The 27634-nt window shown below is 36.8% G+C and overlaps 1 protein-coding gene across 5 annotated transcripts in view; it reads right to left on the bottom strand.

The window, feature by feature from the left end:
- FSIP1 (fibrous sheath interacting protein 1) overlaps nucleotides 1–23249 on the bottom strand; it is a 66152-nt gene extending 42903 nt beyond the window's left edge. For 2 of the 5 annotated variants that reach the window (XM_058026432.1, XM_058026428.1), the window contains exons 1-10: nucleotides 22229–22823; nucleotides 21706–21892; nucleotides 20731–20880; nucleotides 19181–19353; nucleotides 18228–18312; nucleotides 16708–16806; nucleotides 13917–14008; nucleotides 13095–13202; nucleotides 10088–10252; nucleotides 7538–7675 (exon numbers count right to left, since the gene is read on the bottom strand). In XM_058026432.1, the coding sequence (XP_057882415.1) occupies nucleotides 7538–7675; nucleotides 10088–10252; nucleotides 13095–13202; nucleotides 13917–14008; nucleotides 16708–16806; nucleotides 18228–18312; nucleotides 19181–19353; nucleotides 20731–20880; nucleotides 21706–21892; nucleotides 22229–22321 (1290 nt within the window). In that variant the 5' untranslated portion in view covers nucleotides 22322–22823. Of the gene's footprint in view, nucleotides 1–7537; nucleotides 7676–10087; nucleotides 10253–13094; nucleotides 13203–13916; nucleotides 14009–16707; nucleotides 16807–18227; nucleotides 18313–19180; nucleotides 19354–20730; nucleotides 20881–21705; nucleotides 21893–22228; nucleotides 22824–23221 lie in introns of those variants that run through there. The other 3 variants (XM_058026429.1, XM_058026430.1, XM_058026431.1) reach the window with 3 other exon arrangements.
- Between the last annotated feature and the right edge of the window lie 4385 nt (nucleotides 23250–27634).

Genomic DNA, 27634 nt, shown 5'->3' on the forward strand with positions numbered 1-27634 from the left:
CTGCTTGGGTGTATTGGCACGCTCTGAGCATGTGTACCAAACACAGGCCATAGACAAAGGAATGCTCAGTCCAGCATCAAAAAACAGACTTAAGCATGAGACAAGCCACGAGGTGCCCAACCCTGCCAAACTGGCAACCAGTGCAGATACTCAGGAGCAGAATGTCGGCATTTGCCCATTTTTTCCATCTAAAGTTTAAATGCCCTTAGCTCTAATGAGAGGGAATACTTTAAGTGCAGATTTTCTGGAAAGAGGACATCCCAGCCTCCTAAGTATTTTTTGATACTGACCTGTGCTGTGCAGCACAACTAAAAAATATTATGTATAATTAGACTATTTAGATACATGAGAAAAAACTTCCAAAGCTTTTCTCCAACCAACTTTGTTTGACTCTCTAAACAAGATTACCCTGTTTCTGAAAATAAAGTTACTACATTCATGCTAGGAATACTGCTGCTTTCATCACAGGAAACTCCTTCTAAAGCCAAAATTCTGTTGGAAATACTTCAAGTTTTCAACTAAGCATTGTCATAAAACTGTGATTATCAGATTTATCACAGTATGCTATCAGTTTGTTTTAAAACATTCATTGCAGTATCCCTCTTATCTATAAATTCAATGGGATTTTTATATTCTTGGGAATCATACTGAAAATAACATTTTGTTTACCACTACCGCCCTTCACAGATGAAAATACATAAAATATTATATAACTTAAACTGAAATAAACATGCCAACAGCAATATTAAAAATATTTCTAGCAGCCACATATCAGTAGGACATTTAAGAAGGTTTTGGCCTAGGAACTCCTCCTGGGGTTCTAGTCTGGTGTAGTTTACAGGAGTATCTCCAATCTGTGCATCTGCTATGTGCTTTATATCTTTCACTCTTAGGGATGCTGTATGATTACACTTCCATCCTGGCCTAGTAAGATAAAGTGTCTCAAGAATAAAACCAAAGCTCTGCTACAGAGTTTGTACATGGAGACATACAGGCACACACAGGTATAAGATAAATTTACAGCCAAAATTTTCTATGTTGACATTTATCACAGACTCAAAATCACACAGCCACCAACTATAAGATGGAGAGATTCATTTATATGCTACTTTTCAAAAGATTAAGATGCTCACTCACAAAGGATAAATTACACCTAAGTACACATTGCAAAAAGTCTCATCCACAGGAGCACTGTTGTTTTTAATTTCTCATCTGAATGGGACATCCTGGGGACAAGCAGAAACAGCCTTCCCCAACAAAATTTGCAGAGAAGCAGGGGCTTTTTCCTGACTATTTCACTTAGAGCACAGAGCGCAAGCAGGCCAACAAAAATAATTCCTCTTTCCTACAGAGATTAAGAACAGTGCTAACTTTCAGCAAGGAATGGGGAAGTCCTGCATTTGCCAGCAGAGATGTGTGACAACAGGTAAATACCTTCTCCTTGCCTCAGAGGGACACGCACACTCCAATCATGAAAACTGTACGGTGTACGAACCAGAGAATCTAAAGCATTACTTCAACATTACCACAGCTAGAAACCACAGTTATTGTACTGAAATGTGATGCTACATGTACAAACAGGGAAGAGATAGGAGAAATGAAAAGCTCAAATCAACTTGTTAAGTACATCCATACAAAAGGTACGTGTACACAGTCGAGTACCTGGAAAACACCAAAACTCCAGCGCTTCAAACGCTTGACTGTCTTTAACCAGAAGGCTTCAGTCATGAGCACTGCAATGAGCAATTTTTTACAAATATAACCATTGGATGAAGGGCACCATCCTGCTTTGAAGGCATGCATTTATCTCAACCATAAACTAAGCATAACAGGTTGAAAGGGGAGTTTAGAAGGAATGAAAAAGAGCATTATGAGTGGATATATGGAACCCAGGTTGGAGATTATGAGAGAGGTCAGGAGGCAGAAAAATTGATGACATAGTAAAAAAAGTAATATACAAATACAGCAACACTTGAAGTCAGAAAGGACAGCAGTGTGACAAAGATATACTGAGTAACACAAGAGCACAGAAGCAAGTCAATTTTCATGGAGTCCTTCACTGTCTAAGAAAAAGCACATTTCCAATAATAATTTGTTTGATGGTGTTGAATAAACAAAAGAAAGCAGTGTAGTTACACTTAAGCCATGTTAGAGACACAAAATGGGAGGAGATCAAACAATAAGTAATACTACATGAATTTAGAGATGAGTGAGCAATCAAAGTTACCTTGTTATTTTATGATTGCAAACACTACAATATAGCATAATTGTAAACCAGCAGAGTTCTTGTCTTAACTGGAAGTTACATTTTGGGAGAGGGAGGATCAGCACATTGAATTGACAGAAAATTTGATCATTCTCACCTAGAAATCCATTATATTTAAAACAGGTCCCACTACAGGTAGCAAATTCCAGCAATTATTTCTCATATCCAGAATCAACTGTAACTAATACTTATGATGCAACTGGCAGTAATACTTATGACCATCATATGGATGCAGTTCAATTTAATAGTCATTTACATAAATATTATCTTTATTTTCCATATAAACTAGAACCATTTTTAAGGGTTTAACTGATCAATATTTTAATGTAATTTAGCTTTTAAAATTCAACATATGTACAAAAATTTAGTCTTATTGAATGTTAATGCAACATGTAGTTTTAAAATATTTTTTACAAATCCTTTAAGCAGCTTCACTTATCCACTTCATTCTTATCCACAGTACAGTGGAAAACAATCAATACACTTTAAATTTATTTAAATCATGAGTGAAATGTTTACATTTTGTCAATCTACTATTAATTTTAATTTTAGTGCTCTCTTCTAGTGTGTAGTAGCTGTCAAATGAAGAAAATAAGATTTTCACACATATATTTTCCCAGGTGGAAATGCTACCACATTTCACCCCGAAACAACTCTGTACAATCACATAATTAGAATGAAGTCTTGTAAAACCTGAATAAACAAGATTTGCTTAAAGCTCCACAACAGCTTGACAAGCAACTTTAGTACCTGGTTGATACTTTTTAAAGAAATAACATAGAGAGTGGCATATCTCAATTTTATTTAGATAGTGTCCTTCTTCCTTTTATTTGGTGCAGTGTCTTATGAAAATGTTCTATTAAGCAACCAGACACCACATGATACCATATAAATTAATATAAAGACATTTGCTATTTATCTGCTATAGTCTACAATGACTATGCACAGAATAGTTAAAATATGGATGGGTTTCTGTGATCAAAAGTGTTAGTTGTTAATTTCTGGAGAGACTGTGATACAATAACATATTACAGTATCGTCTGGTTGATAAATTACTTTCCAGATATGTGGTAGGTCTTTATGTTACTCTCTTCTTCCCTTTAGAAGGAAAGAAAGGAACTATGACCGTGGTTAGGAAGAAATTATTCTTCTTTTCTGGAAGCTGCCTAATACAGACTCAGGATCAGGTACACTGAATTCATTCAGCACCAGGGCTAAAACTAGAACAAGACTATGTGTAACAAACCCCATCATCACCCTGATGAACAGTAAATGATCTAAGACCTTCTCCAGGACCAAGCAATAATTAATTTTATTCTGAGATTTTCCCACATATATACTTCATTTTGCATCAAAACGATAAGAATCATGCTTTTTGGAATAAGTTCCTACAGGTAATCAAAGCTCCTGAAAGCATCATCACATTTATTATTTTTGTTCTTCATCATCCTCCCCAGCTGCAAACCTTTCTGCAAATTTTAGCTATTCCGATAACCAAACGTATATTTTCCTAATAGTACTTTGCATTAAAAAACCCTTAATTATTAGCAATCAAACAATGCATATGGCCATGAGATTGCAAGTACTTGGAAAAAAACGATTCCTAGAGGTGTACAGACATCTGATAAATTCAAATTTCAGACTTCAGTAACTATATCTAGCTTCTGCTTTAGAAGTACCTACTAGAAGTAAGAGGACACCTTTTTTTCAAGTAGGTATCAGTATCAGGGCCAAGTAGGTAATTAGCATCTATACTTATGTGTGTGCATACACGCTATTACATGCATATATATTCAATATGCATTCAAAGTATTTCTGATTTCATATATTTAACCAAAACCAAAAAGAAATGTGTAGGTAGACTAATGGCAGGAATTAATCAGCTTCCAGTATAATACATTAGAAATCCACACAATTATAGGCACCAAAGGTGAAGCTATCTTACATAATAGCTTGCTTTGATGTGCATTTCAATCTACTGTCTGCCATGAAGAAATTCAACACATCATCAAACATGCCACTGGATTATCACAAATGGCCAAGCAGACAAAGCCACAATTGAAAAATAACTACATTTATTATTCTTTCTATATAAAATTCTTTTCATTAATGCTCAGCAACACGCATTTGGCAGCTGAACTGGGTATTTTTTTGAAGCAGCAGCTAACAATGCAATCCACAAAACAAAGATAAGCTCAGTGGTTTCCAGGAAACTGGAAGATGAAAGAATGCGGAGAGAGTCAGACATGGTTTCAAATGAAGAACAAGTGAACTAAGGTCAAACTGAAACCTAAAAGAAATTCAGCAAGGGCCCAGATACCATGGTACAGATACATTTCAGTTGGATTGAAATTTCACAATGCATTTCAACAATGCGTTCTTTGGTATATTAATTCACTAGGGACAATTTTTTTTTAAAGGAAAAGAGGAACTCAGATTCCAAAGCCCTTAGTTTCACTAATTCAAGTCTAATATTTAGTAGATTCTTTGTGTTTATATCAAATGTAAATTAGATTAAAGTTTTATCTTCTGGCTTTGTTTTGTGAGTTTACTCCCAGACTTAGCTGAGACCATGAAGTCTTACAGCATATATGAGGTTAACTGTAGTGGAGGAATCCATAAATATTATCATTCCAGAAGCCAGCACCTACCAAATAGCCTCCTCCAGAATATGATTAATTCCCCTTGAAGAGAAGGTCATTACCATTATACAAATAAATTTAAATAATCCATTTTACAGTAATTAAAAAATACAGCATTCTACCATACACACCAAAAAAAGCTAATAGAGTTACCTTTATAGCTACTGCAAGCAAAGTCCTAACACAGAGCTAAATTCTGTTTAGATAAATTAGATAAACTATTCATAATTTCCACCTAGGAAGGGAAAACCAAAAATATTTTGTCCAAAGGACTTTTCAAAATATATTTTAATGTAAGTTCTCTCAGATACTATGTTTGTAAAATACTGTATTGTACAACTATCAAGTACAACCATGCATTCAGAAACACCACTCCTAGCTGGTGGCAAATCACCTCCTCTCCTCAGAGCAGAGAATTTGTTTATAATTTTACATAGCAAATTACAGGGGTTTAGGAAAGAGTAAAGGAGAAATTGAAATGCAATGTGAATTTTAAAAACATGGATTTTAAATGCACAATTTAGAAAAAGAAAAATAACAATGCTAAAAGCTGCACACTTGGACTCTTGCCACAAGTGAGAGGTAAATCTCTCAGAACCTGCATTTTATGAAGCAGAAATGACAACTTTATTACCAGTCAAAAGATGCCCTAGAACCATGCCCAGGCATTCCTCTTCTGACATACAGCGAAGAGTGCCACCTATTGAATAAAAACCAGTATTTCCAGAAATCATAAATTATTCTGCAAACATGCAGTCTCCCTTCCTCAACCCAAGCTTTCAGCTTAGTTTTTCATCATGCAGTGTCTCGGCAGAGACCAGATTTGCCAAAATATTACTTTGGTATAGAAACAAGGTCCAAACAAAACTGCGCTAAGTTATCTGATCTAAGGGGAAAAAAATTCATTTATGCGTGTTTTGTTAAAAAGAGAAAAAAAAGCACTCTTTTTTAAAGGCAGCTCTTTTTTCACTCAAGAAATTGCATCCTTTCTATATATTTAACTTTACTGTTAGAAGGAAAACCCTACTTGCACTCAGACCTGAACACTTCTTTACCCTCACTGACAACTGAAGTATCTCACAGAGGACCCACTACTCACATATTTGACATCCACATGCCATGATCTCAGTCATGCTACAGAGCAGCAATGATCAGAAGACAGTGTGTCCCCCAAAGAAGCCCTGCCAGGTGCTGCAATGAAGGCAGCAATGCTACACATTGGTGCAGGTGACATTCTGTATTTTTTAACAGTGTAAACTGGCATTACAGTCCATCAATTTAGAGTTTTAAATACACACAATCCAGTCAAGGAAAAATGGGTGGTACATTGCAAGAGTCTGCATGTAATCTGATACCAAACAAAACTGCTATAACCCAAACAAGTTTTGGAACTGACCCATTTGTAAACAAAATATTTGAATGAGTCAGCAGCCCACTGCATTTCCCAGGCCTGCTGTAGACTATCATACAATCCCCAGACACACTTCCTCAGATTGTGCTTGCCTCATGAGTAAGGTCAGTAGCGACAAAATGTGATATAAAGGTCAATGAGCAGAAAAATATTACAATATGCAGACTTACTTTATCTGATTACCCATTAACCTACTCAACATACTAAAGCTCACAGATTTCCCCTATTTATTTGTCTCTCTCTTTTAACTGTTTAATACAACATAACAGTGCACTAAAAAAGAAGTTCTACTATTGTTTTGGAACTGTGAATAAATAAGAATTAAATATGCTTCCTTATTCTAGTCATACACACCCAAGTGAACAGCCTCTAAAACAATCACTGTTTCCTCGTCCAAAGTCTTTGTTCCCATATTCAGGTACACTCCAGCACTGCCAGAATAAACCTTGCTTATGATGAGTGGCTGGAGCTTTTGCAACTACAGCAAAGGTGTTGTAAGTAATTGAGATTATACCACTGTGGTTATGCTGCCACCTGAATCACAAAGCTTTAGATCTGCACTGGAGATCCCTTTTTGAGTGTGATAGAAGATAACAGGAGCAATACTCTTCCTAACTCTAATTATTGTGAAGAGTAAGCCTACTGCTGAATAAAGACCTCCAAGAGAAAAAGGTAGGCTACATGGATCTTTGGTCAGTCACAACAAACTTAGATATTTATGTTCTTCTTACTAAGTGAAAAACTAAAATCAGCTTCACACAGGAAACAAATTTCTACAATGCACAGACATAAAAATGCTATTTTTCTTTCAATTTAGTGATAATAAAGAAAGATTACCACAATAACTTAGTGTATACAATATTCTCATCAGACTTGGTCCTTCAAAGAACACTGAAGTACATGAGCCATTAAAATTCCTTTAAGGATGCATTTATATATTATTGTTTATGCTATGCATCTCTGAGGAAGAAAAGAGGACGATAATGTCTTTGACTTCGAAGTATCCTATAATAAAAGTATGCATTACAACTGAAAAAAAAAAGATTTCTCAGACTAACAATAATTATTTGGGGCTTTTGCCTGCATATTTCTTTGGGGATTCCTTCAGAAATTTACATAAGGCTTAAAAACTTGATTTTATTTAAAGACACAAGGAATGATAAATTCCAAAGTTCTCAGAATAAGGGAAGAAAAATATGAAAAAAATAGGAAACTTACAAGACTTCTTGCTAGGGATTCCAGCTGATAATCTATTTCTTTCAGACGATTCTGTTGATCTCGTTTTTCCTTATTGTCCCGCAGAACCCTCTCACCTGGAATTGTTTCTAGGCTTCTGCTTGCATAAACCAGAGGCTCCTAAGAAAATTATTGATAGAAGTTAACCATGTAACTTTATATTGCTTCATAGACAGATGACGGCTCTTCTGATTTCTACTAAGAAAATAGTGAAATGCTTAGAATAACACATCAATGTCAAATTCTGCAAATGAATAGTTTTCATTATGTATATTTTCAAATACAATAGCTAAATATCAGGCAAATCATAGTTCAACAAAAAAATTCTTACCCTTTGCATTTTAAGAGGAATTTCTTAGTCTCCAGATCTAACAGCTGGATATTTAATTTCGACTACAACAATAAAAGCACTCTGAGAATAGGGGTGACTGAATGACTGGTTCAAAGTTTGATTCTCTTAACCATACTGGGATCAGAATTAAGCCAGAAGGAAAAGGAAAAAATTGAGCCAAAAATGACAACATCTTTTGTTTACCAGGTATCATGGTAAACAAGGAAAAACCCTCTCTCTGAAAGTTGGAGTTAATTGCCCAACCTTTGTTAAAGATTTGGGTTACACATTCTCACATCCTTCAATAGGTTTGGACTAGATTCTGAAGTTTCTACCAGTCCCAAATACAGTCAGGTTTCAGTACTTACACATAATTCAGTTCATTGAGAATGAAAAGTATTGGCAAAAGTGCAAAGTTATGCTGTAATCAGAAAAAATCCCAGAGCTTTCTCTTGCAAACCATAGATTCTATAGAAAAATCCAATAGTGGCAAAGGTAAAAAGCCTAAGCAAAAAACCTTCCCCTAACTTGATAATCAATTCAACCCAAAGGGACATGAGCACCCATAGAATAAAAAAGTACTCTATTCATTCTTACTTTCAGAAGCAGCTTGAGAAATTTTAATAGACACACAAGGAAAATAATTCCAAGTAGCATGACTAATTGGAAAGAAAACAACCTTCACAATTCAACATTCAACAGTAAATTCCTCAGCTACAATATACAAAAAACTGTATCTGTAAACAACTTTTTCTAAACATCATTATTGGAAGAAAAGAATGTGCAGCTTCATCATATCCAACTCTAAGCTAATTCTAAATTAAACATAGAACTACAATGTCTGAAAGCTTTTTACATGCTTCAAAACAAAACTGAAGGGAACTGCTTTTCACTAATGAAAGGTAACAAGGAATTAGCTACCTGGTTTTGGTTGTTAGGTTTAAAATTACTCAAAAAAGATAATACATTACTCTTTGGTTAGCATACACCTAAATGCAGATTTCTGTTCAAATACTTCTGGGCTATTACCTGAAAGGAAGCAACAACAATAACTTGGACAATTTCCAGACAAAGCATTCATTATCACAGGCAAGTCACATTAACTTCAAGGTGATGTCTGACAACACTGAACACAAGGTCAGGCAATCACTGGGAAGCTCAGGGTAACAACTGCAGGGTGTATGTGATTACCAACAAGAGGGAGGTGCTTTTTCACACATCAGATCCCAGCTGGTAAATGATCAACATGAAAATTTGACTCCTCTGGAACTGAGCTACAGAAAATACTGCTAGAGGCAAAACAAAACCTCATGTTCAGAAAGAAGCCAATAAAAATGACATTAAAGTGCCCTTACAAAAGGAGAAAAAAACCAAACCCACAGGTATTTTTGCCTCTTAAAGAGATGTTTCTCATACACTGGTAACTGAAAAAAGTTTTGTGAGTGAACATTTTTACACATATTCTCTGATACATCAGTTCTGGCCATAAGAGGAAAACATTACAGAAGTATATAAGCTTGCGCAAATAAATGAAAAATAAGAATCAGGGGGTTTTATTTTAAACCTCATTATAGTAGAGGCAACAGTACTAGGGCATGGGATAAACTGTAGTCTTCTAAGTACAAAAGTCAAACAATCACTTCTCAAGGCTGAGACCTTGATTCTTAATCTTCAAATCTCAATATTACTGGCAAGGCAAAAAGACAAAGGCCATTAAAAACAAGGGACATACAATTTCAATCCATCTCCTACAGTCTTTAACATTACTTATCAGTCATTGCCTTATCCTTCAAATCATAAGTGAACAGGCACTTTTGGTATCCTGAGATAAGCAGAAACCTAATTTTAATTCCCAAAGGTAAACTATCATGGATATTTTGTTTCTATGCTGAAAAATACCACCCTCATGCAGATAAAATGTATGAGTTACCATTTTCTGTATCTTGGAAGTGTGAAATCAAAAACTCTTAAAAACAAGTCAGTTCTTGAATTACCTATGACTCAAAATAACAACAAATTATTTTTCCATTGTTTTCTACAGCTAAAATTTCTCACTTCACTCCTTAACACATAGACTTTATGAACAAATAGAGGATCCTAAAGAAAAATGCAAAAGATACAAATACAGCTGTAAGCAGTATTGATCTCAAAATACACTTCAAATAAAATATCAAATAAAATAAAACAGATCTGTAACCTACCTGATATATCTGGCTTGGACATTTTGAGCTAGAGCTGCAAAGAGCAGGAAACTCCCCATCAGAGAGCAGCAGGTGAAGCTTATTGTCTATCTCATTCAGAAGATGAAATTCCATCAGTTCAGGTGTGTACCCTTCTCCTGGTGCCTGCCAGATAGGTACATTCTCCTGATGGAGGCACAGAAAATACTTGAGATTCATTTGCAAAGGAAACAGACTTTAAGGGCAGTTGCATACCAAGTGAATTTATTATTCACATAAACCCTACTTAATAATAAAATGTACATTTTCATCCATCTCAGTATACAGCTAAAATCTCCCAAATATTCATGTTCCCAGTACACTCAAGAGCCGCTATGGACACAACAAGTAGAGACATTCATACATTCATCACTTTTAAATATAACCAAGGAGCAACTTAAATGGACAACCACTTTCCATCTGATAAAGGAATCAAAAAGTGAAAAAGCCTAACCGAAACTTGGTTTGGAATGAAACTGCAGAGGTTAATACTACAGCAGAAACCACCTGGAGCCAAATCTCAAACGGATGGTTTGAGATGTAATGTGATGTTTGCAAGGTACCACCAAAGAAGAAAACAAGGCATTCACAGGAAATCAAAGGAACTGCTCCGAGGTCAGTAGCTGCCATCCTTCCAATTACAATGCCACTGCTATGAGGTCATTTGTGGTTCATCCCCATTACCCTAAAGCATATTAGTTGCAAAAAGAAAAAAGAGGCATACCCCAAACACCTGCCATAAATTATCTTCATTATAAATGGAAAAAAAAAAAAAAAGAGAAAGAAAAAAAGAGAGTCAAGAGTAATCTTGTTTGTGAAACAAAATCAGTTCTAATGCTTTCTCATACAAGTATGATGAAGACAACTAACGAGCCTGACCACACCTGAGCTGACTCCAACACAGTCACTCACAAATGTCTCAGATGCTTGCCAGCTTTGTGGAAACACCTGCTCAGGTGAGACAGTGACCACAAAAACATAAGTATCCAGCACAGTACTACATTTGTGTCAGGTTAACAACCTCCTAATCAGAGAATGAAAATCACAGCGCAAAAACACAGGAATGACTCTACAGGAGTCTGATAAGGTGCAACTGAGCTCATTAGCTACAGCTCAGGGTCTGTATCCCACACTCCAAATATCCAAATTACACCAGCAGCCATTTTACTCCATGATGAAATGGACTCACACATTCTCTTTTGTATTTTCATGATAGCTTTGCTTGGAAAATAAGCTTCTGTCCTGTCAATGTTTCCTGTGTGTTAACTCAGAACAATAACTTTTATAACAGCACGGTCAGTGCTTTCTGTGGAACATCTGAAACAATTATAACCCTGCAGCTTCAGCTTTTACAATTAAATTAGCATGAATATGTGTACTTCTAAAATATTTTAAACACTCATAAAACATTCTTTCAAAAAGTGAGAAGTGCTGTTTGGATATTTGGCATATATAGCAGTACAAGTCAAATGAGGTTATCTAATTCACATTACACAATACAAAGGAATTCATACAACATAACCAGATCTGCCTGGACTGACAGCCTCCAAAACATAACTCCAGCCAATGTGATAGCACAGCTTCTTAAAAGTCAGAATAAAATAAGATGAAAGAGGTCACTAGCTGGATAGTTACCTGGGCCAGCTTGAAGTTGTCTAGATTACTCATTAGCTGATAATTTCCTCATGATTTTTGTTATAAAGTAGCCACAGGAAATGCCTCACCCATAAAAAAAAATTCAAACGTGGGAGAGGAAGAATCCATCACTAGACTAGACAGGTCTAAGTAACTATTATCCTTTCTTTCACTCTGCTTTGATAGGGGAGTTAAGAGCTTTTTTCTCTAAAGAAATGATCTAGAACAGACTAGAGTAACCACAAATTGCCATTCTTGTCCATGGTATCAAGAACATACAGCAACACACGTGTCCTGTAATATGATCTACTTCATATCTAATATTAACAGTGAAATCTCTGTAGGTACACACCAACATGATAGTGACATGTGCCAAATACAAAATGGGGACAAATGTTACACTTTTCCATTGTCTTGATGCCTTGAGAATTGAAGCAAAAAAAAGCACATACTGTTAGTTGAAATTTGCATTAGTTACTCTGTATAAATGCCTCTAAATTCTATGACAGACACTAGCTTAAAGAGAAAGAAAACCTGGTAACTACACGTTTTGAGAGAAGGCTTTTGCAATCAATAAAATAAATTATTTTTTTAAAGCCACTATTCCCTAGGTCAGAAGGCTATGTTTGCTAACAGAAGGTAGTTTAAAACATCTTCAGATCTTTAAATGATGACATTTATCAAACTGAAGACCATCTCCTAGAAACAGTGATTGATGGGACAATCAAATACTCTGTGTTACTCTCCATGAGGATGATTTTTATTCACTTCAGCTCCTGCTATTTACTGAAGTATGTAGACTGTGCACTGTTTAACAATATTATGTTAAAGCATAGATATCTAATGTTTAAGCAGACTTTATGTACTTTTAAGGCAGACTGAATTGGAAGCCACAAAAAGATGTCACATTATCTTTCTAAATGGACACAGAAGCTTCATAAATGTGTATTTCCCCAATTATTGCATTTTGAAGTCCACTTATCAGTTGTCAAAAAATTGTTGTTGAGAGGTTTTTGCAAGTAGTTGCTGGCCTTCCTCCCTGAGACTACAGCACTAACCATTCAGATTGATACTCCAGAACTTCACATTTTATGAAAAAAAAAAAAAGGTAATTTTCTCCAAGTGTTGTTCTATGTTTCTCTCCTCCTGTGCCTAACCTTTCTTTTAGGTTCTGATGTTAGTAAAATTAACCAAAAAAAAGATAATTCATTTTTGGAGACAAATTCAACAGGATCTATCCATGTTTTCTGTTATATCTCAGTAGGGTATTTGATGGTAGAACTAAGATCAAATTTAGATTTACTGCAAAAATAAGCCAAATACAACAGAACAGTTCAGACTAAATTTGTCATACCTCAAGATCTTGCAATTCAGTTCCATCTTCTGTATCTTTCAGTAGCTCAGTTAGCCTTTTCCTTTCTCCCTCAAGCATAACAAATTGGTTTCCTGAATCCCTTGCTAGCTGAAATATTTACAACAAGAAAGAAACCCATGCTTAAGAACTCCACTAACTCAAACACCTCCAAAACAAGCTTTTAAACTCTATGAAATTAACAGCCAAATCTTGTTCATTTCAACAATACAAATTATCACTCTGACAGAAAAATATAGCCTACATATAATAAATGTATAATCTTATCTTAGTCTTTGACATAGTGGGGAGGCAAATACTTTTCACTGGATGAAAAATCATGATACCTACTAGGTCCTCACTGGAAAAAAAGAAGCAGAAAATCAAGGGATGCATTTTCTGACAAAACATGGTCCCATCCAGTCTACACATGAACACATGTACATCTATCCCTTATTTATGCATCAGGTTAACACAAAATAAAGTTAAGTTTATTTAACAGTAAATAAATTTTTTAAAAGTCTTAGGATATTGCCCTTAAAAAAAACTATGTCCAGGCACAAACACAACGATTCAGCTTCCAGTATTATTTATCAAATGCATAGAAGCAGTATTATCCTAACCAATATGCATCCAAGTTGAGAACTACCTAACACAGTACTCTGCCATAAATAGCAGTTTTAACAGAAAGGTAATTTCTTCATTTATGCCTAATTCGCTTCTAAAGTTCCTGATTTTAAGAGAAAACTGTCTCCAAAAGTACTTATTGACTGATTTCTACTTAACATTTTTAAAATGTTATTGGTTTTATGCTTCAATGCTTACCTCAATGTTCTTTTTAATGAAATGCTGGCTGGTTTTATTTTTGCTATGCGCTTTTTCTGCTGGTTTTTCTGTTTCTAATTCACTTGGATAATCTGATGTTTGAGGAAGAAAAGTTGCTACATTAAAATCATTCCTATTTTGATTCTACAAGAACTGTAATAACATCAGTCCCACTCAAACCTTTAGCAAACATATAGAGTCAATAAGCAAACTTTTTGTATGATGCTTTCATTATTTGTGTAAATAATATTATGCATTATTGTATTGAAAACATACTATTGCCAAAATCTAATTTCATTTTCAACTTTTTATAATATGAAATCACTCAAAGTTACAAAGGCTAAAATACTTTTGGATTTCAGACCTCAAAAATGTTAAACATGGTGGCCTTAAAAGCCACAGCATTCCTTTAAACCCTCTCATCACTGCAGTTTTCTCATCATTACAAAACCAGACAATAATTTTTTTGAAAACCACAGAACTATCTGGAGACATATCAAGTACATTTTTCTAAATAAAACAGCTGAAAAACAGATGATATAGTTGATATTATTATAACACAGCTTATAAAACAAATATTGTTAAAAACTAAAACTCATCATAGAGCTGTAAATCTATTAAACACACACATGATTTTCAAACAACAATAGGTTTCTATCCATGACCAAAAAAAAAGGCATGATTCTGTTTTTCAGAGACTTTCACCATGCTTAAAATAACAATTCCTTTACAAACAGCAAATATTTGTCACATTAAATAACAAGTCTAAGCAAATATAATCAACTTCTAAATCTCAAGAACTGTTTCAAAAGCAGGCATGGTACTTTTTGCTTTTATGGAAAGCAGAAATTTGAAAAATGGGTGGGTTATTTCCCTACAAAATTTACCATTACCATGCAACATCATGTGTCAAGGAAATGGATCATACAGGAATGTAAGCATCAACATAAAGATGACATTGATATAAAGTTGCATCCTGAAAGGAGCAGAACACATCAAATGCCAACATGCAAGATATGCCTTACTGCTAAACTATATCTTCCACTTGATGGTAGAACAGCATTTTTGAGAGGGAGCTATCACACAGAACATCTCAGAACATTGAACAAAGAAGGGACAGACATGGATCACTGAGACAAAGAATACACTGAAGACTGCCAAGGGTAATTAAATGAGAGATTGCAGCTAAAGAAATTTTCCATATGCATTTTGGTAGATTTGGCACATATTTCAAAGATTTGGTATAAATCTTGATGAGACTGATGAAGTAACAGCATAAAACTAGTGCACACATTCTTCTTCACAAGCTCCTCTTGTTCTTGGTCTGCCTTTATGACAGCTATGACATAAAAGAAGAAATCCAAAGCAACAAAAGAAATCCAAAAGCAACAAAACCAGTAATTCTTAGCTATTCAGACACCACATGAAAAGCCTCCAGCAATAATAGTAAAAGTCATTTAAAGCAATATATATTGCTCACAAGCTGTAAGTGATCTCTACTTCATGCATTCCCAAAGCAGGAATGTGCAGAACATCTCAAAATAGTGCAAGTGATAGCAACTCCCAACCATGCCTGCACTGGAAGCTCCAGAAGTCAGTGCTGTATTAAATGCTGGTAATGAAACCTGCCATTGTTATGCCAAGGGCTCTCCAGCACAACTCAGGAATTCTGGAGAGAGAAGCTGGGGGTCAAGCTTTACTTTAAGGGAGGAATGAAAATACATGGTAGAAAGACAGAGAAATTAAAAGCTCCAGCCCACAATGATAAGGTCACATACTGGGTAACTAAGACAAGTGCTAAAATGACAAAGGAGCTGAGTTCCATGTTCAAAAATTAAAACATGCAGTCACATTCTACAAACTGCAGAGATATTGCTGCCATCGACGCTTCAGCCTTAAGGAATACACTTATGTCACATCTTTGTCATCTCAGCCAGTCACCAGGCAGATAGATTCCTTCTGTTTACACAGAATGGTAGCTGACAAAGAAATAAACAACTGCAGCTGATAGCAATGGCAGGTGAAGCTACTATTCTTATATCCCAACACATGTGAAAAGTTACTAACCACACAAATTTGAATTTCAAATAGCAAAATAACAGAGGCATACAAGTACAATTCCATTTATTTTGACATGACAGGACACAGTACACCACTAACAGCATTCGAAATGTCTGTACAATGCATGATAAAACATGGTCCCTAAAAGAATCAGCACGTGTGTGAGTTTTGCCAGAAAGTACTTATTTCATAAAAGCAATGCAGACTTTACAATAATCAGGATAGCAAAATATAAAATAAGTTGCCTGAAGATTTATGTTTGACAAAAATCCAAACAATTTCTGCTGAAAACCAGAAAATACAGAACAGTTGCAGTCAGATTCAGCACCACTTGTCATTTCCACATAGTTTCTTGAATATAAGCCTATTAATAAAACTAAGATACCTTAGAGTAACAGCAAAGTTTTTAAAGAATTTCCATGAAGAATCAATGACACATTTTACAATATATCAGTTACCCACCTCTTCCTTTTGAAATGAAAGAAAAATGGCTTTATAAACCCAACACTAAAAAATTTTCTTAGCATGTTGAGTAAAATGTCTTAGATAAGTCACATAGCTGTTCTCTTCCTTCATTTGCAAAAAAGGTAAGACCTGTCACTCTTCCAGTAACTTTCCTTTTTCACATTTCACTGGCCCTCCCAAAAAGGCTGAGTCTTCATTACCCACCCATTGCATATGTCGTTTTGCCATTGCTAAAAATACAAACTCTACCATTAATAAAGCTTACCCTGGTTTTCTTGGGCTTTATGGCAATTATCATCCTCAGGATTCATGTATGTGTGAAATACTGAAGTGCATATTTCATCCTCTTTAGCATGGGAGAGATCTGTAAGGAATTTTCTCCAGTAAAATTTAATTGAAATGTATTTATAGAAGATCTAGCATCATGTGTATCATACAATTGGAAAGTAAAGAAATTCACTTGGATAAATGACATAAGCACTGTATTTATCAAGAAATAAAGAAGGGGGAAAGTGTAAAGTGTGAGTCATATTTATGCAGTTTCTTATGGCTGTATTCATGTTCTTAACAACTACTGCCCATGGAAGACAATTCACATTCTCAGAAACACAGCCCAAGGCCCTAAAGTTCAAATGCCTCTGCAGACACCATGTGGCAAGTCATCTAAAACTCTGAATGAGAGCAAGGCATCCAGGTTTCCACAGCTGGTGTCTGCCTGTGCATGAATTATTAGACATACAAGCAGCTTAGGTCAAGGGCATAGTCTAGAAAAACAGCATTCAAGCATCCTAGTTGTTTCAGTTACTCAAAAAACAAATCAATCGAAGTGTTCATATGAGCCAACTGGAAATACCAGCTAGGGCAGTAAGTCACAGTCTATACACTTAGCACTTACAGAAAAGGAGTCATATTCCAAAGAACCAAACTAATTACATGTGATTTTCATGTGAAAAAAACATACAATAACCATTAATAATGCAGTGTAATGGACTCAACTGAACAAATGATTTTGTTAAACAGAGCACAGGGTAAGGAATTTAGGGCTGTTTAATTAACCCCTGATTTACATTTCTGCTGAGAGTGTGTCAGAAGGTTTTGTTGTGGCTGAAAGGCTTGGAACACTTAAATTATTAATGATTTTGTACCCGAACTTGTGCTTGATTTCATAGCTACATTAAAAACTATAATAGCTCTCATATATAATTTACTTAATGAACTCTATCAAATCCAGGTAATATATTAAATGTATTCCATTGCAGTATCAACCAGGGCAGCCATTAAGACATTTGTTTAATTAAATAAATAAGACCTGAAAAGTAAGGCTCTACCATGATACAGAAAATATAAAGATCAAGCTGGAGGAAAGAAATAAATCTAAACTATGCAGTTTTGTCAGTGCAGTACACCAGAAACCACATGATGCACATGGTCTCTGCAGGAGTTACTTTTGAGATAAAGGAGTTAGCAGTTATATAGCCATGTTTGTCTACTGTTATTTTAATATACCCTGACATCTACTGGAGGCTGCCTAAATATCACCCCTATCAAATTGTTTCCTTCCCTTAGTAACCCAAACTTTAGCACAGAAATAAAAGCAGGTTACATTGTAAATAGTAAGTTGTGTTTAAATATTTTAACCACACACTGCTACCGTTATTATGCATGTACTTCCAATATTCAAGCTGAGATTTTTGCTCAGCAATAACCATTCAGATCCCACATCCCTATTATCTCCCCAAAAAGAAAAATGATAGGATGTATCACAATCTGTTTCTCTTTACTTACCAGCTGTATTATGCCATGGTGATAACACAGCCAAAAACTGGTTTGTGTTTTCCACCTCCTCATTGCTTCCTGTGGTTCTGATACACTATTCAAAAAAAATAAACTGTGTATGCAGAGATACAGTCATGTATTTAAAGTAAATTCTTTAAAGGGAAATACATTGTCTGCTTATCAGATCTAATGAACTTCAGACCCTATTAAAAATTACTCTTCTCAATTCATTTTCTTCTTGAGGCTATTTGAATATCTCCTGAATTATGACAAAAGTATGGTGAAACTTTAAAGTCTCTGTTACACACTGTCTTTTATGTGGAGACCCCTTCACCAGACAAAGAATTCTGTAACGTCTGTGTGGCTCCAAATCCAAATCCAGTGAAATTATGAAATGCAGTCAAACCAATCATATTTTTTAGCAACTCACATTTCTATTCATGTAAAGCAGAGGAAATACTAACTTGTTTCAAGGCATTTAACTGCTAGAAGGCAGCACAGGGATAGGGTAAAGGAATTTGTATTGTAGCATTCTTATGTCTTCTTCAGGCAGCATCTTTAATTTCTTCAACAACAAACAGTACTGAAACAGCTGGGCCTGGGAAGGATCCCCCTTGAGCAGAATAAATGCTTTTCAGCCTGGGTTCACTGCTGTTACCTCCTGACACACCTTACTCTCCCTGCAAGCAGAGAACTCAAGCATAACTATGCTAATAAACTACACCCAGACAGCTGTGCACTTGGCAATTTGTCTTATCAATTTTTAAGGACCATCTCCTTCTTTCAAAGCCTGCCTAGCCAATGTAATAAAAACTATCCAATCTTACTTTTTAAGATCCATTTCTTAATTTTAGTTAGCCAACTGTTAGTTATTTGATAATAAGGCTTCTCTGAAATATGATAATTCTCTAAGACAGTACTCTAAGATATATCAGTCACAAAATAAGCAGAACACTTCTAACCTGAAGTTCTTCCCAGAGCATTGCCCTGATTTCTCTGCCTTGCTTTTTAACTGCTTTTTCCTTTAAACACTGTTTTTCAAGTATGGTGTCAAGTTCATCCATTTTCTTTACAGCTGCTTGAATCCGAGCATTTATGTCCATGTCTTCAGAACATTCCAAGTCGGAAGAGTCTGCTGGAGAAAATATTTAAAATTAATGTTGGCTTGAAGCATGTCAAAAAAACAAACAAACAAACACTAAAAAGCAGTTCAAGTAATTTGGCAACACCCATAGACAAGAATACAATATTCTGAAACACATGTTAATTTCTAAACCTGTTTGGAGCAGGGAAAAATACAGAAGTCTTTGCAAAAGAGTGCTGAATCAAACTCTGAGCTGTGTCAGTTGGATATGGAGGTGTGAGAGAGGAAAAGTCACCTATTTTGGGCAAGTAATTTGATTCATATTTATAATGACAGAGTGACAATATCTCCACAGTATCAGCAAAAAAATCACTGACTTTGAAAATATAAAACAATTTTTTCAGCCTGACTTGTAGAATACATTTTGAAATTAATAATTCAAAAGAGAGACTTTTGAAGGAGGGTTAAGAGAGCCTCTAATATCTCTGCCTTTAAATATTAGAGAAGTTTCAGTCTTGTGTCTTAGCAAAAACAGATTCCGATACTGGTTCTGGAAAAATATTGCTATAAAAATGAAAAACTGTAAAACATTATGGAAACTACCATTACTTAATTAAAGTAGATTTCTACACTGTCTCCTTTTTTTCCCTAAATATGCAGATTGTAATTATAACTTTTACCTTATCCCCTTCCTATAGCATCCTCATGTTCTGTCCTCTTTTCTGGCTTCCACATCAAGAGTAGAGGAAACACTTGTAGCATTGCCCCTAACCCCACAGATTTACACATTTTGGAACCCTGCAACACTCTATTTCATTTTCTAATCTTTTGAGGTCAAACACTTTACATAGCCATTGACCCAACCATTTACTGTGATGCATTGGTCTGCTTTATGCCATAAAAAGATCAGAGATACAACAAGGGGAGAGCTATAAAAATCTAAGTGAGCTACAGATGACGGATGGACCAAAGGACAGATGGTAAAAAAAAGAGCACTTATTTCAACTGGCCTGAACTCAGCAGATTGATATAAACCTTAAACTACTGAGTGAAGCTTTAGGCTGAGTTCTATTAAATTTCTGTTCTGTAGATATTAATGTCATGTTTGGTGACCAACACTGCTGCACTGGATATGATAACCACTGAATTCTGCCTTATTAAACTGATTGAATCTACAGAAAAGTCAAATTCTACTATAGCATTAAAGAAAATTAATATCCATTAATAAAGCAATCTCTAAATAAAGAATTCATCCAATACCTCTTGAAAAGCACAATTCATATACACATTCAATTTGCAGTATATATGCAGAATATACATACAAATACATGACCATTACAAACTCAGAAGCATTAATAAGAAAAGGAAAAGGTTTTATTGCACTGCTCATTTTATACACTTGAAAAGTACTATCTGATTTTGCATTACCTGTTTTTTCTGGGGAAATTTCACAGGATTTCAAAGTTTGTGAAGTAGTATCTGACTTTGCATTACTTGGTTGTCCCAGGGTAGGTTCACAGAATTTCAACATATGTGTTTCAGTGTTTTCATCTCGAGAATCTGAAGTAGAGGCACATCCTGAAAAACACAGGGAAAAGCCTTTCACAATAAACCAGATACATTTTTCTCAATTAGGGATCACCACAGAGCCCTTGCAATGAATTAATTTTAAAAATAGCATATAGTAGTACACCAGAACTCATGTTAAAAACAGGAGCAGGAATCAAGGGATTTCTTTTGACCCCAATTCTGTCATGAAATCTTAACTAAATTTCAAGACGGTGTCGAAACATCTGCTTCACTCACTGGCATTTGCATCTCTATTTGTAAACAGTTGGCCAGCCCAGAACATTAATCCATTCCCATTTATAGAATGACAGAAGAATGCCATGAAACCCTTCTGCAAGTGCTTCAACTAAAGTTATACACCGCATACTTACATTGAAAGTACTTTATTAGTATTAAGATTGTTCATTTGTTAAATACTGTAATTTATAACCATAAATTCCAGGTTTTAGGACAGGTGGACCCCTATTAGGATACAATGTTTCTAACAAATGATCACGATTACTCTGAAAAGTTTGATAAAAACATCTTAATGAAAACATTTTCTAACATGATTCCATGGAACACACACACATGAGTTTTAATTATCTTTTAAGCCAGATCACAGTTTATGGTGCCACAAGACATTTATTGTACTGTACAAGAGGAATAACACATTTCTTTCAAAGATGGATTTCAAATAGTGAAGAAAAATGAAGGTACGGATTTTGACATCTTCTTTTCCAGAATTTCGCCTATTTGCAACCTCTATTCCCTCAATCAGCAGAATTTTACCCAAACTATAAAAACTTGATATTTGGTCTAGACACAATACAAGAAAGTTTTAGTCATTCCCACCTGACAACTCGATTGGATTCCACAGACACTTGTGAAGAGAGATGTTCATGCTCTGCACTGTTTGCTGATCACTTCTTCCTTCCGGGACACCAGATTTATCTCTGTCATCACCTTTGTTTTCTGCTGGACAGCCATCTTCCAGACTGCCACCCTGGTAACCATCAGCCAAACTGATGGGTGAATCTGCCTATGGAATGCAAATTATTGCCACCATGAAAACAGGGATGCTTTGGGTGAGGAAGATAACCACAATACTCACATGCTATCACAAAGAACAACAACAATTCCGTACAACACTGCAGAGTACTTCTTAAATAACAGAACAATTTTCAGGTCTGGTTCTGATGCTAGGAAAGAGCTCTTTTACTTAGATTTCATATTGATTCTCCAGCTCATCGTTCCCCAGACTGTCAGATATGGGGTTGTCAGGCTAGGGTACTAAAAAAGCAGACTACTTCTTTAGCATTCTACTACAAAGAATTAGGCATGGAGATTTTAACCTGCTGAAGGAGAGAAAAATTACCTCTTGCAAACATGGTTCTGGTGTTGTTAACTCCATAGATGTATTTAAAGATCTACGATTAGGTCGAGCTAGATGCAGGCCTTGAAATTTCATCCAAGCTCCTACTTGTAATATCCACTGTTACCTAAAGCTGGGGGAAAATCCAGCAAAAACAACCTTTCAAATGAACAGTTTAATAATAAGGAACTACAAGCCCTGCTATATTTCAGATATACAGGTAAATTTCAAATGCTTTCTAGCAACTCCATATCGCAAGGTTTTTCCAGTTCAGACTGGCTTGCCACTCAAGTATGCGCTTTTCTTTTTAATATACATACAAATATACATTTATATCAAGCCAACCGAAGCATTCAAACGTGCTTATTATCAAAGACACTTTGAATAGCACCCATCTTACAAATAATCTCAGAACAGAGGAATTATCGCGGCTGCAGTTTAAACTACAGACACACACGTTTCTCTGAAAAAGAAAACAACAACAAAACTGCGTGAATTCACAGGAATTCGAGGTCTCAGCGCATCGTGACGCGTGCTGGAAATTCTCAGAGGGCTCAAATGAATGCGAGTCTATTTCAGTATAAGGGAGGCAGGGAGAGAAGGAGGCAGGGAGGCAGGCAGGCAGGGAGGGAAGAAAGAAAGCAGAGGGGAAGGCAGGGAGGAAGGGAGAGAGGCAGGGAGGAAAGAAAGCAGAGAGGCAGGCAGGGAGGCAGGCAGGGAGCGAAGGACGAAGGCAGAGAGGCAGAGAGGAAGGCAGGGAGGCAGGAAAGCAGGAAAGCAGCGAGGCAGAGAGGCAGGGAGGCAGGCAGGGAGGCAGACACGGAGGCAGCGGGGCAGAGAGGCAGGAAGGCAGCGGGGCAGAGAGGCAGGCAGGAAGGCAGGGAGGCAGGGAGGCAGGGAGGCAGGGAGGCAGCGGGGCAGAGAGGAAGGCAGGGAGGCAGTGAGGCAGGCGAGCAGGAAGGCAGGCAGGCAGCGGGGCAGGGGCCCCGTCCTCACCGCGGGAGGGCAGCAGCGTGGGCGCCGCTGCCGTTGCCGTGACGACCAGGCCGGGAAGTCTCGCGATAGCTGCGGCTGTCCCGTCGGCGGCCGGCTGGTCCCGCTGGCTCCCGCTCCGGTTCCCCTCTGGCCCCGCTCCGGTTCCCCTCTGGCCCCGCTCCGGTTCCCCTCTGGCCCCGCTCCGGTTCCCCTCTGGTCCCGCTCGGGTTCCCCTCCGGTCCCGCTCCGCTCCCGCTCCGGTTCCCCTCTGGCCCCGCTCCGCTCCCGCTCCGGTTCCCCTGTGGCCCCGCTCCGGTTCCCCTCTGGTCCCGCTCGCTCCCGCTCCGTTCGCGGGGATCCAGACGTGGCCGAGCTCCCCTGTGCCCCGCTGGAGCTCTGCCCTCCCGTGTTGCGCCTCCTGCTCCGAGCCCCCGGTGCCGCAGCCGTGTGGCACCGAGCGCCGTGCCGGGAGTTAGCGGTGCTCTCTCCGTGCCCGGGCTGGGCCTCGGCGCTCACTGTGCCACGCTAGCGCACGGGGACAGCGGAATCGCTTTTCAGTATACCCGGTGAAACTTCAGATTGTTACTGTTGTCACTGTTTTTACGTGAATGCTCACTGCTAAAAAGGAATTCATTATTAATAAGGGGAGCGCGATTGCCTTCCTGATCCCATCCCTTTTTATCTTTCCTGCATTTAAACAAAGTGTGAGGATTAATGCCCATGGTCCGATTAACTTAAAAAGCGGCAGAGACAACTCCAGGCTCCCACTGCTTCCTTTGATACCCATGCGTGTTAAAGTCAGGTTTTCATTGGCAGTCAAAATTCACAAGAAACAGTTTCCTCTGAAGAAACTAAGTGCATCTCGTTTAAATGAAGGGTTTGACTGACAAATTTTTGTGCCAAAATAAATCTTATTTATCTAGTGGTGTTATGTATTGAGGTCTGCAGTAGAGCTTTGGTTGATGATTAGAGTATATTGCATTTTACTGTCACATGTGCCACTAAGAGAACCATTTTTCCTGGTATTTAGTGTAGTCACAATGCAATGTGGTTCCCAGTTAAGAACTGAAGACAAACAGAAAATGCACTAGGAAACCCTGTGTAGTTTTACCTCCTCCCTAAGCATGCTGAGCTCTGGTACATTAAAATTTTAACGTCTTCTGATTGCTAAAGCAATACCATAGTGGTGTTTGGAACCTGTGGTGCTTTCCAGATGGTGCAGATCATGATCTGAAGCAAAAAAAAAAAAAAACAAAACAAAAAAAAAAAAAAAAAAAACACAAAACCGGAAAAAACCCTAGAAGAATGCATGTTTACATGTGCAAGTTTACATGGGCCAGTAATGACCATGAGAAAACAGTGGAATGGACAGTATCATTCCAAACTGGCTAAACTAAAATATGGGGCTATTAGGAATTACATTCACTATGCATAGTGAGGTATGGCAAGCAGCTAGGTGTAACTGCCCCAATATTTATTGTTTTTCTACAGTATAATGCATATGCTGAACAGCTGGCAGAGTTTGTCTTGTTACCAACTTTCCTATTACAGACTGACTACAACCTCACAAGAGCCTTTGAGAGGAAACCACCTGGCTCTGGATCTGCTTACAAATGGACATAAAACTCCTTTGAAATTGGGGCAGGAATGGGCTTCTTGCTGCTGTTTGTCCATGTAGAACCAGTGAAGGTTTCCAATGAGGCTGTCACACCTGAGAGTGAGTAAAAATGGATGAGCAGGGATATCTCAAACCACAGTTGATCTTATCATCTGCTATGTGTCCTGGGAGACCCAGAGATGAAGACGTTCATAGAGCTCACCTCAAATCCTGTAAATCAGCACATAAGAGTCTTCCTCTCCAATAAGGACTGAACTTTATTAAAAACATTAAATATTCCATAATTTCAAATGTTCTTATAGGTGTCAGGTGTACTGAAGCTTGAACTAGAAAAGCCGAATCCAGGATCAACTTTCTTTATTTGCTTTTCCAGGAACAGCAAAACAGGTCAATTTTGTTCCAAGATAAACTACATAGTTCCTTGAAGTATAACAATTTTTTTATTAAAAAAAAAAATTGTAATGGAAAAAACTCTTTTTGTCTAGAAAGTGGACAGGAAGAAAAACACTCCAAGATGTGCTTTTCATCCTAAAAAATAGGTTATAACATGATGAAATCACATTTAGACAAGCTGTCTTGATACTCACAGTTGTCATAGTAACAGAATTTATTTATCCTTTTCTTCCTGATCCAATCAAAAGAGACACAAACAACAGAGGACATACAGGGAACTTGTTCCCAATTACTATTGCTTACCTTCACACTCCTATTCTGAAAAACCTTTCAATAAACAAATAGGTAGCCAAAACACTTTAATTTCATTGTCTCAAAGATGTTGGAGGGAAAAAAAAATCACGATTTTTTAACAGTCATTAGTTATTTACCTTTGATTATTTTTTATATCTTTCTCTGTACTCACCTGAAGTACTTTTTATTTACCATAGGTAATATTTCTTAGGCAGACTGTAACAGTTCCAGTACTCAGGTTAGGACAACCACAGCTAATATTCATTGTATTAATTTCTCTAAAGGTTAGGGCAATAATCAGACTCCTGTCTTGCAAAGGAAAAAGTGATTATGTAAAAAAGACCCCAGAAAAATCCCCTTAACTCGCTTCTGTGTAACTTTAATGTGATGTTATAACAAGGCTTGATTTTTTTTTTCAAATTGGACAGTGGAAAACATTTTGACCAGGTCAATAATTTAAACAACAATCCAAGCAGCAGAAGTAATGGCTCAAAGCTACTACTGTCTTAAAAGGAGTTTAAAATGAAACAAGTCAAATATTCCATCTTGCATAAAGAATTTTCTGAATTTTCAGATGGCAATTCTAGCGTACAGGCTGGTCTGTGAATTTTACACAGATTAAACAGGTTGGTTGTTACACAGGTTGGGGTTTTTTCCATAAAAATATGTGCTTTTGTGGATATTTTCCACATGGATGAATTGCTAAAAGATGAACTAAGAACATTCTCAGGTAATTCTTGAGGTATGAAAAACTACTGTAGATAATTTCTTGGCGAAGGATTTCAGTATCTTTGCATATAATCTGCTAAAAAAAGTACAATCAAGTGTTTACAGGTATTCTTTTTGAGAGAAAGAAATATTTTTGTTTCAACAGTAAAAGCCATCACAAACCCTTTCCTTTACAGGAAATTATATACAATTTAGTGCTTTAAGTTTATCACTGGTGTTTCATTCAACATGAGAGTTGAAAAGGACAAAACCAAGTTTGCTTTCTTCAAAGGAGTTCAGATCTGAGTAAACATTTATGCACATTCAGAAATCACAGAGATTTTGAGCAGTACCTATATGTAAGCAAGACATGAATGTTAAAGCTAGCCAAAATTGATAAGGAAACTACAACTCCTACTTTGATGTTTAGGTTTTCAAGATTTTCTCAATGGCATCTCTTCTTTCACTAATTTTAGAAAAACACACTTCATTAAATTACTTTTTATTGGCACTTAAAAAAAATGCATGCTGTAGTAATTCTCCACCTCTGCCACAAAAGGACCATTTTTTTTCTGGAATCTTTCTTCTGTCTGATTTCAAGCAAGCTATGTATGTCTTTTCATCTCTGTATTTAAGAAGGGCACCCATCTGGACCCCCTGAAGACTGTTCCTCACTCCCAAACTGATAAGCTCTTGAACTAGCAAGAAATGAAATGCACTGAAACCAAAGAGGAAATGGAGAAAAACACATTTTACACAGTAATTTATACACTTTAAATACATTTTTATTAAAACATTTGCTATTAATGACTTGTAGAAATCCACAACCTTGGAGCCATCAGAAGCTGGTGACTTCCTTCAATCATGTTGAAGGAAGAAAAGGTACATTCTGCTTTAGCAGAATTTCCTCTTTCTTTTAAGATTAAATGGTTGGATTTAGTAAGTTTCTTTGAACTTGTCAAGATTCTTCACCTTGTCCTTTTAAAGTATGCTTTAAAGAAAACTACTTTCACAAGCAGACAGTAATCACAGATAAATGTTCAGCATGCAGCAAAGGGCTGAAGTACAGGAAAACCACAAGGAGCAAACGGGTGTTACGAGATTGTGCTTTTCAGAAACTACCCACAGAGACAACAGTGAGTGCAAAGGAAAGACTGCTTGAAACGGAACGAGAACTAAAATGTCAGGGCTGCAATAGTTTTAGGTCACCTAACAGACAGGTAGAGTTTTAAGTTCACATTCAGTATAAATGAGACAATATGTCTGTGATTACATGGATGGGCAAGCTGCAGCACAATGCCTGCACTCTCACAGAACTGGCATGACTGACTCACTCAGGAATTAGGCACCAGATCTGAAAGTCTTGTGTTCATACATTGCATGGTCTGCTCTGCACGATGAGTGGAGCAGGAGGGTTGCTA

The sequence above is a fragment of the Melospiza georgiana genome, chromosome 6 (assembly GCF_028018845.1).
Source record: "Melospiza georgiana isolate bMelGeo1 chromosome 6, bMelGeo1.pri, whole genome shotgun sequence".
Taxonomy (NCBI): Eukaryota; Metazoa; Chordata; class Aves; order Passeriformes; family Passerellidae; genus Melospiza; species Melospiza georgiana.